Source organism: Hyperolius riggenbachi, chromosome 4 (assembly GCF_040937935.1).
Source record: "Hyperolius riggenbachi isolate aHypRig1 chromosome 4, aHypRig1.pri, whole genome shotgun sequence".
Classification (NCBI taxonomy): domain Eukaryota; kingdom Metazoa; phylum Chordata; class Amphibia; order Anura; family Hyperoliidae; genus Hyperolius; species Hyperolius riggenbachi.
The window spans coordinates 397,670,423-397,683,897 of record NC_090649.1 but is presented as its reverse complement, the minus strand read 5'-3'; the positions used below and the strand labels follow the sequence as shown (position 1 = coordinate 397,683,897).

Here is a 13,475-nt window from a genome sequence, read left to right as displayed (position 1 = left end):
TTGGTGAATACTGATAATCCATCAAACCTAGACTAGATTGAAAAAAATTCTATCGGGGCATACTGGGGTTGCTAAATGATGATTGGTTAGTCATCTAGTGGCTGTGCACCTAAAATCTCTTGCATGCAACCTCAATACTCCAGGCATCATCACTATATTGTGTTATGATCCAGGCAGGGGTTGAAAACTTCCAACAATTTTAAAGCGCAGTCTCAGTTTGAATTGGTTGTGTCCAAGTTAGGCTTCTTTTTCATGTGCATCTGAACTGTACGCTTGTCAGGCAATTTGCCAGCCACAAGTGCTTTTTGGCTGCAATTTCATATAACACCACGCGTGTCATCTTTAGACATGTGGTGACAATACATGGCTGCAAAAAAACAGGACCTGTAGCATCCAAAGTTGGCAACCAAAAATGTGCTCAGATGTAGATCCATTGGAGGGCCGCTTGTACACTGCCCATGCCCAGAGTCGCCTCATCCACAAGACAAATTAGGCAGTTGCCTATGGAGTTTAGAGGCTAGTTGATGCTGGCCCCCAACAAATCTTACCTTACCTTAAAGAGGTGACTATTAAGGGTGGGACATAATCTGTCTCTACCCCTGCCAAGCTCTAGCAAGTGCATGGCTGGTGAACAGCGGCAGCTGACAAGTGGTAAATTCACCACCTTCAGCCTTCTGTGGAAAAGAGGCCTTAAAGAGGAACTCCAGTGAAAACAATGTAATAAAAAAGGGCTTCATTTTTACAATAATTATGTATAAATGATTAGTGTTTGCCCATTGTAAAAGCTTTCCTCTCCCTGATTTACAGTCTGAAATTTATCACATGGTGACATTTTTAGTGCTGGCAGGTGATGTCGGTGGAATATGATGCTGCTTGCTTTTTTGGCAGTTGGAAACAGCTGTAAACAGCTATTTCCCACAATGCAATGAGGTTCACAGACAGGAAACTGTCACGACCATGGTCCTGACATCACACTGTGGGAGGGGTTTCTCTACAATGTTAGCCATACAGAGCCCCCTGATGATCCGTTTGAGAAAAGGAAAAGATTTCTCATGGGAAAGGGGGTATCAGCTACTGATTGTGATGAAGTTACATTCTTGGTTACGGTTTCTCTTGAAAGTAAAGCAAAGCCTATAAGACTATGGCCATAGGTCAACTACCACAAATGTATTATCTGATCAGCGGTGGAGTGGTTGGTGCATGAATCACACCCCCTCCCAGAAGTGACAGTAGGAGGCTAGGCTGCTATGTTAATGTGGCAGCCTACATCCAGAATAATAATAATATCATAATTATGTTAACATTTGTATAGATCTTTTCATCTGTCAGACTCAAAAGTGCTTGTGAGCTACAGCCACTAAGGGCACGCTCAGTAGGCCCCCTTGGAGCAATAAGGAGTCTTGCCCACGGACACCCTTCTGAATGGGTAACTGGCTCCAGCCAGAGTTTGGTCTTGTTTGTCAAAGGTGTTGGCTAACCAGTCCGCAATCTACCCAGGAGCTTTGGAGATCCTTCAAGAAGCCCCAGGTTGATGTCACCAATGAAAATTTGTGTGGTTTGTATAATTTTAAATGAGACTTTGAGGAATGTAGAAACCTCCTTACCTTTTTGGTTGGGGCAGAAGGGATCACTCACACAGAGAAATGTCAGAGATTTTAAAAGCTCTTGCTAATGCAATCCTATGGGGGATTTTTTCAAAATCACATTGCTGCAGTGTGAACACTCACATTGGATAACATTAGCAAGAGCTTTTAACATCACAAGCGCTGTAGTGTGATCGAGCTCTAAAACTGGAGAATGCTGGAAACATTTCTTGTATGAACGCATCGGTAAGAGAAAAGTTGTGCTGCTGTCTGGAAGTGCAGCCTGTGCAAATTTCCAATTCTTTTCCCATTTGGCATTCATTCCTGGTGCAGAGTGTATATTGGTATCATGATCTTGTCTTTCTGCATTGGGTTTTTCCATATAATGTCCTCCCTGTTGTCATTTGTTTAGAGCATAAGCACCTGAGCTTATCTTGTCATCATTCTGTTAAGTGCCTAGTGAAGAGGATATTAATAATAGGAGAGAGAAAAAAAAAACATGGTAGAGAGAGTTTGACTGACTTTATGGATGGATTTAATAATAATAATAATAATTCCAGTATTTGTATAGCGCTTTTCAGGCTTATGAGGAGGCCACAAGAGCGCACTCAGTGTTAGGGAGTCTCGCCTAAGAACTCAGTACTGAATAGGTGCAGGCTTACTGAAATAGGAGAGACGAGATTTGAACCTAGGTCTCCTATGTCAGAGGCAGAGCCCTTTACCAATGCACTATCCAGCCACTTTAGGCTAGGAACACACTAGGCAGAATTGCGTATGCATTTTCCACTATGTGCTATGGAAAACGCATATGCATTTCTACCTTATGTGTTCCTACCCTATAGCTGCTAGGATTCTCAACGCGTGGTACGCGTACCCCAGGGGACACTTCTGATGGTTCCAGGGGGTACTCGGGCTTGATATAATTAACCAAGAATAACAAATGTATTTAATTATAGAGTTTTAGAAAATGCTAAATCTTAACAACACCAAATTAGTGTTTTAGCTAATTAAAAGCAATAGTAAATGCTTGGAAATGATTTAGAACCAATTAGCATGTACTACAATGAAATATATATTTGTCAAGGGGTACTTGTGATAATGTTTGCTATGCTGGGGGTACTTGGTGAGTACAGGGTTTTAAAAGGGGTACATACCAATAAAATGTTGAGAAACACCGCTCTAGCAGACAATACATATGCAAAAATAAATCACTACAATTAACCACTTAAGGACCAGGGGATTTTCTTCTGATCGGTGCTGCGTGGACTCTCCAGCCCGCAGCACCGATCATGAAATAGCCAGGGCGATCAGTCTTCCCCCCTTTTTTCCCCACTGGGGGGGTCTGATCGCCGCCAGCTACCCGCACTTTCCGGGGGGGCTCTTCAAAGCCCCCCTCCGGAGCGCTTTCCGCCCTCCCCGGCTTTCCCTCCCTCTCCCTTACCTCCTGAGCGGCGCAGGACGGATATCCGTCCTGCGCCTGATAGGATAGGCTTCTGCCTATCAGATGCCGGCGATCCCTAGCCAATCAGAGGCCGGGGATCGCCGATCTACGTCACGGCGCTGCTGCGCAGCAGCGCCGTGTGATGTAAGCAGCGGGGATTTCTTCCCCGCGTGTTTACATTTTGCCGGCGAGCCGCGATCGGCTGTTCTCCGGCTGTTTACGGAGACACCCTCCGTGAACTGGTATGGAAAGGCCGCTCGTTCGTTTCCATGCTATACCACTAACGACCCACCGACGCCTATGGGCGTTAGGCGGTCGTTAAGTTAAATCTTTGAAATAATAAAAAAAGGGCAATTTAAATAAAAGGTCTGTAATGATCGCTGCTGCAGCAGGTGTTGCTGGAAGTAGTAGTGCTGCAGCTCAGGCAGTTCTGATGTCTCTCCATGCAAGCTGCATAGCTTTGTCTGTCTTTCCCTGCTGTCAGCTTGTGACTGATTATCATTCACCTGTGTGGGAATCTGCATGTCTGCTCCCATTGGATGACCTCAGTATAAAGATCTGCTTCCTGCAGGGTTTTTCTTGGGTTTTCATAGCTTAAGTTAAGCCCGTCTTGCTGTCGCTTCAGCCCCCGATCGTGTTTCTTGTTCTAAAGATACTTTGCTGGTTTTGCATCATATATTGGTTCATTGCCAATATATATGCATACCAGCACGTTTATTATTTTCCTTGTATTCGTGTTACGTTGATACATCAGTGTCGCTGATATATACGTACACGAACTGTTTATTTCCTGTGTTCAGTTAGTCAGTTTTCCAGCACGTTTTGGTAGTTTGCGCGTACCGTGAACACCCGTGCTGAGCTAGTTATCCTGTTCCTGGTCCTGTTTGTGGATTGCGTTCATCTCTGCGAAGAGATAACGAATCCTTCTGAATCCTGTTCTGTTACTGTTTGTGGATTGCGTTCATCTCTGCGAAGAGATAGCGAATCCTTCTGAGTCCTGTTCCCTGTATTACTCCAGTCCTAGTCAGCGTTCCTGCTTATGTCATATATCGGTTCATTGCCGATATATACATATGTTAGTCAGACCTTACAAATAGTTTCATTGATAGCTGTAATTGTAATACGCTAGGAAAACATACTTATTGTATATTTATCTGTGTTACGTTCATCTATCTCAATCCTGCTATTTCCTGACTATCCTGTCCTGTCTTTGTGAGGCACGCCATCGCCGCAACGCATTGGCTGCCTCATTCCAGTCTGTCTGGTTTTGGACGCTTGCTGTCGCTAAGTAGCCGCTAGCTAGCAAGCGTTCATTCTGTCTACCTGTCCTGATCTCCTCAGTTCTGGTTTGTGCGCTCAGCGCTACTTTGCGCTGAGATGTTATAACGAAAGCATTGTTTGTGGCTGTCAGATCTGCACCGGCTCTGTGCGCCACAATCTCCTATTGGAGTCAGTCCTCCCCTCCACTATACTAGGGATAGCCTGTTTCCTGGTGCTAGTGTGTGTACCTCCTTCACGCCAGCTCATGCGTTGCATGCTGACTGTGGAGAATACACCACCAAGCCTTACATTATGAAAACCCCATTACCAATCCCCATTGTGGGGGGGGATTCCCAGAAAGTATGACACTGTTAATTATGGTTCCTGTTCCTTTAAGAAATTTTAAGAACTTAGCTCTGAAACAGAAAATGAGTTTTTCTCTGAATGTGCCAGGTTCCTGGCCAATCCTGATCTCCAAGCGACTCCTGTTTCAACCTGGGCACTCCAACTAAGTTATATTTTGTTTAAAGGGGAATTATTCCAGTGGGCATTTGATGTTCTCAATCATTCCGATTTGAAAGAGAGACCGCTGGAATTTCTAGCGTTTGTGATCCATAACTGGTTGCGCATAGATCCATTGCCTTTTCCTCTTAATGAACTCCTGGCAGCAGGCCAATCAGCTACTCCTTCAATTGCTTGCAAAAATGTTCAGCAAGCAGAAAGTGTTACTGATAATTTTCCTGCAGCCTTGAATAAATCACCAAAAACAGCAGGGTCTAAGGCAAAACGCAAACGTTCTAAGAAACGTGTCCGATCTGCAGAGTCGTTATCCTTAGCGACTGAGACCTATAATGAGATTCTGCCATTAACAGATAATGAAATGCAATTGTCTTTCAGGGGAGTTAAATGGACTTATGAAACTACTAATGAACTTTCCTCCCTGGCTAGGGAAAATAAAGATTTTTGTTTAAAAGAATTATCTGAGTATGATTATGAGGAGATATTACAGAGTATTGAACAAATCAACTTATTTGTGAAGCAAGGAAAGTTTGCATACACTACAGTTCAGCACTTGCTACAGGTATTGGAGATTCTTAGGAATAAGGAATCTGCCAATCACCTGCTAATTAACCCAATATATGTCCCTGCTACAATCATATCTGCAAACCATGATCTGCCTGTTAGGTATGCTTGGAATCCTCCATTTGAGAAAGGAGAGCTGGAAGCTCTGGTCAATGAATGGAAGAATGATTCAAGTTCATTTTGTCAATTTTACAGTGCAAAAAGTGAATTAGTATTGAATGCATGCATTAAGTCTGCCTATAACCTAATAAAAACTGGTGTGTGTGAGTATGACTTTGTGGCTCCATTGATTGATGTGTGGGAACTGATTTTGGATGATTTTTATGTGACTCCGAATTCGCAAATTTGGCGTTCTGACCCGCCTGCTTCAGCACCTTTGGCTGATTCAGCAGGTGATTCGGAGCTCTTTTTGTGTGAAATTGAAGTTCCTGCAATTCCACCCTGTACCATGGATAACTCAGTGTTACTTACCAGTAAAACAGAAGCCACTGATACATTCTTAACCTTGCCCTGCGCAAATTTCTCAGCAGAGAATCCAGAGGTCCTGCTGACTTCCGAGTCCAGCCTAGCCAGTACTCATGACTCTTTGTTCAGTGAAACAAACACCAAAAAAATCTTGCCTGCTTCTGCAAACATTTCTGCAGAAATTACCTGTGTTAATAAAGTTCAACTCCTGTCTGATCCAGCAGATGCCAATAGATGCACTACATCAGTTTCCGAGTCCCAGCAATCCTGTCTAGAAACCTCAGAACCCCAGCATCTGAATTTTCCAATTTTACAAATGAATGGTGATTCAGATGCGCAAACATTGTGTCTTGATCTTCCTGTTTCTACACCTCGCTCTAGTTTCATGAATAGCTCAGAGCATCTGCTATGTGAACCTGAAATCGCAGAATTATTACCTTGTTTAGAAAATCTTCCAGTAAATTTGCCCTGTACCATGAATTGTGCAGTAGATCTCTCAAATGAAACTCAGGTCACAGAATCATTATGCTGTCCAGCAGGTGCTTCCATGGTTTTGCCCTGCAATATGGACTGTTCAGTGATCCTGTCCAGTGAAGCTGTGGTCGCAGAGTCTTATGCTTCACCCAGTACTTTGGATATTTCAAACCCTCTAGCAGAAGGGTCTGAGGCACTGCTTACCTCAGTTGGTGTTGCAGTAATATTCACTTGTCTAGCAGCTGTTTTGGAATTACAGTCTGCTCTAATTAAACTTGGTGAATTTCTGCCCAGCAAAGCAGAAGCCATTGAAATATTGTCCTCGTCAGCAATTGTGTTAGATACCTTGCCCTGTACACAGTCTGATTTAACCAATGTTGAGTCCCTCTCCAGTGTTGTAACAGCCGAGGAACTCCAGCCCTGTCCTCTGAATGTTTCAGAAGTCTTGCCCTGTAACATGGATAATTCTGATTCTCTGGTCAAAATAATAGAAATCTCAGAATTTCAGTCCGGTCTGATGAGTGTTCCTGAAACCCAGCCCTGTATCCTGAAAGATTCTGGTTCTCTGGCCGCTGTGGCAGAGGTTCCAGAGTCCCCTTCCTGTCCAGGGAATTCCTCAGTTTTGCCTAGTCCAGTGGGGGCTGCTGCAATACTGACTTGTTCTGCAGCGCCTCATGAGCTCCAATCCAGTGTATTAAATGAGTCTCTGTCCAGTCCAGAGGTAGTTGTGGAGTCCCTATCTGGTTCAGTGCATACATCAGAAGATTTGTCCTGTCTTGTTAGTGCCCCTGAATCTGATTTGTTACTGACTTTGCTGGAATCAGCGACATCTAAGTCTGATCCAGCATTCTCGTGTAAAAGTCCAGTAGTTGCGAAGTTTAGTCATGATGATTTTTTTTTTTGGCCAGTCCTGGTTTTGGTCCTGTCTTGGCTGACCCTGAGGCTCACAGTTCCTTGACATGCCCAGAGGTTTCTCTTGTGCCGGTGTGCCCAGATGTTCTTTGTGTGCCAGAATGCCCAAGTGTGTCTAAGGTGTTAGCGTGCTCTGATGCTTCCTTAGTGGGAACACGTTCTGATGTTGCCAGTCTGCCTGCATGCCCAGAGATGGTTCTGGTCCCTGAAAGCCCTGATATTGATGTTTGTCCTTGTGGCCCTGACTCGGGAATTGCCCTAGGTTCCATAGGGGTTCTTGATAGTTCTCCATGTGAGCCTAAGGGGCATTCTGACCTATGGGGATCTCTTTGGAGCTTCAAGGTGTTCTGGGAGGTCTCTGAGAAAACTTGTCCTGGTGCCTTGGACTGGTTCAACAGTGGGTTTTGTGTTGGTAAAGACAGTACCGGTGGGCATTGCAAAGGCTTTGGCGTTTCTGAACGGTTCCTGGAAGGCGGTGGGTATCGCTCAGGGAATTTCGGAGGGCTTTCTTCTGGAAATCATGGTTCTGATGGGTGTCACATTGGGGCTTGTAGTACTGATGGGCATGGTTCTGTAGGTTCTGGTTCTGATGGGTCCAGTCTTGTGGGGACTGATTCTGGAATTCGGTCTTGCCGGGCTGTCCCGGTCATCATGAATTATCAGTCAGACTATTTTGTTGGGAATTTCAGTTTTGAAAAGCGTCTGGAATCCGCTTTTAAGGGCGGGGGTACTGTAATGATCGCTGCTGCAGCAGGTGTTGCTGGAAGTAGTAGTGCTGCAGCTCAGGCAGTTCTGATGTCTCTCCATGCAAGCTGCATAGCTTTGTCTGTCTTTCCCTGCTGTCAGCTTGTGACTGATTATCATTCACCTGTGTGGGAATCTGCATGTCTGCTCCCATTGGATGACCTCAGTATAAAGATCTGCTTCCTGCAGGGTTTCCTTGGGTTTTCATAGCTTCAGTTAAGCCCGTCTTGCTGTCGCTTCAGCCCCCGATCGTGTTTCTTGTTCTAAAGATACTTTGCTGGTTTTGCATCATATATTGGTTCATTGCCAATATATATGCATACCAGCACGTTTATTATTTTCCTTGTATTCGTGTTACGTTGATACATCAGTGTCGCTGATATATACGTACACGAACTGTTTATTTCCTGTGTTCAGTTAGTCAGTTTTCCAGCACGTTTTGGTAGTTTGCGCGTACCGTGAACACCCGTGCTGAGCTAGTTATCCTGTTCCTGGTCCTGTTTGTGGATTGCGTTCATCTCTGCGAAGAGATAACGAATCCTTCTGAATCCTGTTCTGTTACTGTTTGTGGATTGCGTTCATCTCTGCGAAGAGATAGCGAATCCTTCTGAGTCCTGTTCCCTGTATTACTCCAGTCCTAGTCAGCGTTCCTGCTTATGTCATATATCGGTTCATTGCCGATATATACATATGTTAGTCAGACCTTACAAATAGTTTCATTGATAGCTGTAATTGTAATACGCTAGGAAAACATACTTATTGTATATTTATCTGTGTTACGTTCATCTATCTCAATCCTGCTATTTCCTGACTATCCTGTCCTGTCTTTGTGAGGCACGCCATCGCCGCAACGCATTGGCTGCCTCATTCCAGTCTGTCTGGTTTTGGACGCTTGCTGTCGCTAAGTAGCCGCTAGCTAGCAAGCGTTCATTCTGTCTACCTGTCCTGATCTCCTCAGTTCTGGTTTGTGCGCTCAGCGCTACTTTGCGCTGAGACGTTATAACGAAAGCATTGTTTGTGGCTGTCAGATCTGCACCGGCTCTGTGCGCCACAATCTCCTATTGGAGTCAGTCCTCCCCTCCACTATACTAGGGATAGCCTGTTTCCTGGTGCTAGTGTGTGTACCTCCTCCACGCCAGCTCATGCGTTGCATGCTGACTGTGGAGAATACACCACCAAGCCTTACAAGGTCATCTCAGATTTGGAGATCATCTAAGTACAGCTATAGATTGATGATAGACATCCAAATACATCTATCCTTAATTATGTATCCATACATCTATCCTTAATTATGTATCCATCTTGGCCAGTATCGTATGGTTAAACTCATGATTCTGCTTTCTCTGTTGTAGGTTGCTATGGGATGGACAAGGAAGTGGAGAATAAATATGTGTCCCAGCTTCAAGAGGTCTTCAGCAGCTGTGACACAACAGGCACGGGTTACCTGGATAAAGACGAGCTGACAGACCTCTGTCACAAGCTTCATCTAGATGCACAGCTCTCATTACTCCTCAAGACACTACTAGGCAATGACCACTCTGCCAGGGTAATATTTTATGTGGAATAGATAACTTGATCAAAACAAAAACTTTTCTATTGTTCTTAATAACAGAATTGCTTCTGTACTTTTGACTGCCTTGTGAGTACTTTTCAACTCGTGCTGGATTTATACCTGAGGCCCATCCAAGCAATTCATGTGGCTCTTGCCTTGACAGTCATAAAAAAATAAAAAAAAGTGGGCACAGAAAAATAAGGCTACGTTTCCGCTAGTGCGGTGCGATTCCGTTGCGGAAAAAACGTAAACAAATTTGCATGCGGATGCGAAGTCATACTCGATTGTATGCAAATTTTCACACGAAAACGCACGCATTTTCGCATATTTATGTAATCAGTGCCTGTGTAATTTTACACGGAAAAGTACACAAATTCACATGGAAAATTTGCATGGTGAAAATGCATGCAATTGTCCTATTACGTTGCAGGCAAATCTCACACTAGCCTTGCGGTGTGCAAATTCTGATGGCTCTGCTGTGCAGATTTTTTTTCTGCACCGCACACCATGCAGATTTTTGGGCTAGTGGAAACAGGCCCATTGACCATGCAAATCTGCATGCAAAAAACGCATGCAGATTCGTTCTAGTGGAAACGAACCCTAGAACTTCTAGCGCAACAGTCAGTGTTTTGAAAGGTAATTGAGATCAAATAATAGAGACACTGGTAGCAAGGCTGTATACCTAGCAACCATACCAACCAGCTGTCAGAGATGTCAGCAGTGAGCATTATATAATACCTTGTAGAAAAATCCAACAGAAAACAGCGCCCAGATACGTCTGTACTGGGTATCTGCCAGTGCCTGGCCTCAACCGGATTGCTCTACGGTCCAGGTATATTTCAAACATGAAAAAAGAGTCGGCAGTCAACTGGCTGCAAAAGAGGCTGTATTACGGAACAAAAACTACGTTACGGACACGCCTTCATCAGGTGTATAACGTTATACACCTGATGAAGGTGTGTCCGTAACATGTAGTTTTTGTTCCGTAATACAGCATCTTTTGCAGCCAGTTGAGTGCCGCCTCCTTTTGAAGCGTTCTATAATAATCTGCTGAGCCTCAATGGCTCCCTCAAGATGGATGAAAATTTTACTGTGACCTGACAGCAGGCTAGCCCCCTCACTTTTTACCTTCCATGCAAAAAAATTCCCCAAATTGCTCGAAATAAATTGCTGCCTTCAATACAGTAGAGTCTTGGTTATCTGCCACCTTCTGGGTTCAGCTCATTGTGATGGGTGTGCTTTCTGGTTGCTTGAGACTCAATGTTTAGAAATAGGTCTAGCTAATAAAGTACCATACCCCACTCTATATACATACCATGAACTCTGTATTAGATGTTAAAGTACAGTAATTGAAAGAATATTAACCTTGGGGGAGCCTTGAAACCCAGTCTTTAGGCACACCAGAGCCCACAAATTGCCAAAGAAGTTAGCCTTCACCACTGTAGGTTTTGTCAGCAATTTGTGCTGTTTGGTTGAGACTGCTGGTTAGTTGCGATCTGGATAACTGGAAGTCTACTGTATTACTCTTCCCACCTTTTAAAAAAAATAAATCTTAAAACAAACTTGTCACAAAAAAATCTCTCTCTGGGGGATACTTACCTTGGGAGGGGGATGCCTCTGGTTCCTAATGAGGCTTCCCCTGTCCTTCTCTGTCCAGCACATGCAAATGGAATTCAATTAACCAGTAGTCTCAACCATCCAGCACAAATCACTGGCAGTGCTCACAGTGGTGAAGGCCAACTTCTTAGACTGTTTGTAGGCTCTGCTGTGTTTAAAGACTGGGGTGTAATATTGTATTAACTGGGCCTCCTATTTTTAACACTGATCTCAAGCAGCCAAAAAACACACTTATTGAAGTGCTGATTTCTTCTCATCAAAGTTACTAAGGCTTTCCCACAAAGGTCCAAACGGCTGGAGAGGCTGCAGCATTGCAGCGAGGGGGATGAGTGATCCAAGGAGAGACACAAAAGGCTGGAATACTTGGCAGCCTCATCTCCCTCACTGCATGGTGCATCTGTGAGGGCCCGTTTCCACTAGAGCCAATCTGCATGCGTTTCCTGCATGCAGATTCACATAGACAATACAAGTGGATGGGCCTGTTTCCACTTGCCAGGATTTCTGAGCGTTTTTCTGTGCAGAAAAAATCTGCACAGCCGAGCCATCAGAATTCGCATACCGCTATGCGATTCGCATACAATGTATTTAATAGGAAATTCATATGCGGTTTTAGTATGCGAATTTTCTTTTACAAAAGGTTTTATTGATAAAGGTTCAAATAGTCAATACAGGTGTGCATTTTTGACATAGATAAAATAGTGTCAGTGTGCGTACAGAGATGCTTCAATAAGGTTATTAACAGACAGTTATAATAATAGTTCAGAAAGGCATACACAGTAACATAAGCTGTTTTGATATTTAACCTATTAAACAGAAAAGTAAGAGAAAGTAATTGAACATGTCCTCATCAAGAGCAATGCGAGTAAGTATTCTAGACATCTGTAAACATTTTAGTAATAGACCAGTCATCCCAGTGATAATGGAATTTGGGCAAGGAGTGATGTAATGTATGGTATATGAGGTCCATAGTCCGAACGTCCTCGACTCTGGATATAACTTGATTGAATGGGGTATCAGGCCCCTTCCAGTTTCTAGCTACAGTCCAAAGAATTGAACCAATAAATACATTATACACTCTTTTCCATTTGCGAGGGATTTCAGAATTAGGGGCAAAAAGTAGGGCTTGAGCAGGTGATAGTGTAATATCTTTTTCTATAAGGGATTGCAGTCCAGTCCTGAATTTCTCCCATATAGCTGCAATTACGGAACAATTCCAGAATGTATGCAATATAGAACCTTCTATTTGACATCCACGGAAGCAAAGTGGGGAAATGGATGGAAAAATTTTATTGAGCTTTAGTGGGGTCCTATACCATCTTGTAGCAACTTTTAAGGCAGTATCTTTAATTGCTTGGGTTTTTGTGGCCACTTGAAGATTTTCCCAAATTTTTGCCCAGTCGTGGGGTTCAAATGTAATCTGTAGTTCTGTTTCCCATTCTAACATATTTAGTTTTGGTGTCAATATTGTGAGTTATTAAATGGGAATAGATCCGAGAGATGACTCCCGCAGGCTGAGTGTGGGAAAGGAACAAATTTTCGTAGAAAGTGCGGTTTGAGAGACCTTCAGGACTGGAGGCTTGAGTAAAGAAGTGGCGTATTTGTGTATATGTGAAATATTGGGACCATGGCACTTCTTTAGTGAATCTTAACATTTCAAAAGGAACGAATTTACCCCCGATCCAAAATCGGTTCGAGTAGGTGATTCCATTATTAATCCACCAGGAAAAGGAGGAGCTATCTTTGAATGCAGGTACAAATTTGGGATGTCCAATGAGAGATAATCTAGGGGGTTTAAGTGAACATAGTTTGAACTTGTACCTATAAGTGTACCAAAGGGCTAGATTTTCATGCACTATTAGATTTTTACTTTTAAGTTCTTTCAGATGAGAGACATCCAAGTATGGAATAGAAGTAATATTAAAGGGTAATATTGATTCTCTTTCAATGTTCACCCAGAGATTTGTAGATTGGTCGTCGTACCAGTATAGGGATTGTGCAAATCTAGTGGAGAGTAGATATAGCCACAGATTTGGTGCTCCCAGTCCTCCATCTAAAGTTTTGCGGTATAGGTAAATATTCTTAAATCGGGCAGGTTTACCTGTCCAAATATATTTATTGATCTAGTATGCGAATTTTCATGCGAATTCGCATACGATTTCGCATAGAAACAATGGAAAAGCACACAGGCACTGCCATGGTTAAATTCCCATACATAGTCATCCATGCGAAATCTTATGCGAATTCGCATGAAAATTAGCATACAACCGCATGCGAAATTCGCATCCGCAGAATTTTTTTCGCGGCGATTCCCACCGCACAAGTGGAAACGGGCCCTGAGCATTAG

General features: G+C 43.5%; 1 protein-coding gene across 8 annotated transcripts in view; it reads left to right on the top strand.

The window, feature by feature from the left end:
• The window catches only part of NINL (ninein like), a 185,390-nt gene that overhangs the window by 42,748 nt on the left and 129,167 nt on the right, over positions 1–13,475 (top strand). For all 8 annotated transcript variants that reach the window (XM_068232251.1, XM_068232253.1, XM_068232250.1 and 5 more), the window contains one exon: positions 9,315–9,508. In XM_068232251.1, the coding sequence (XP_068088352.1) occupies positions 9,326–9,508 (183 nt within the window). In that variant the 5' untranslated portion in view covers positions 9,315–9,325. The remainder of the gene's footprint in view (positions 1–9,314; positions 9,509–13,475) is intronic.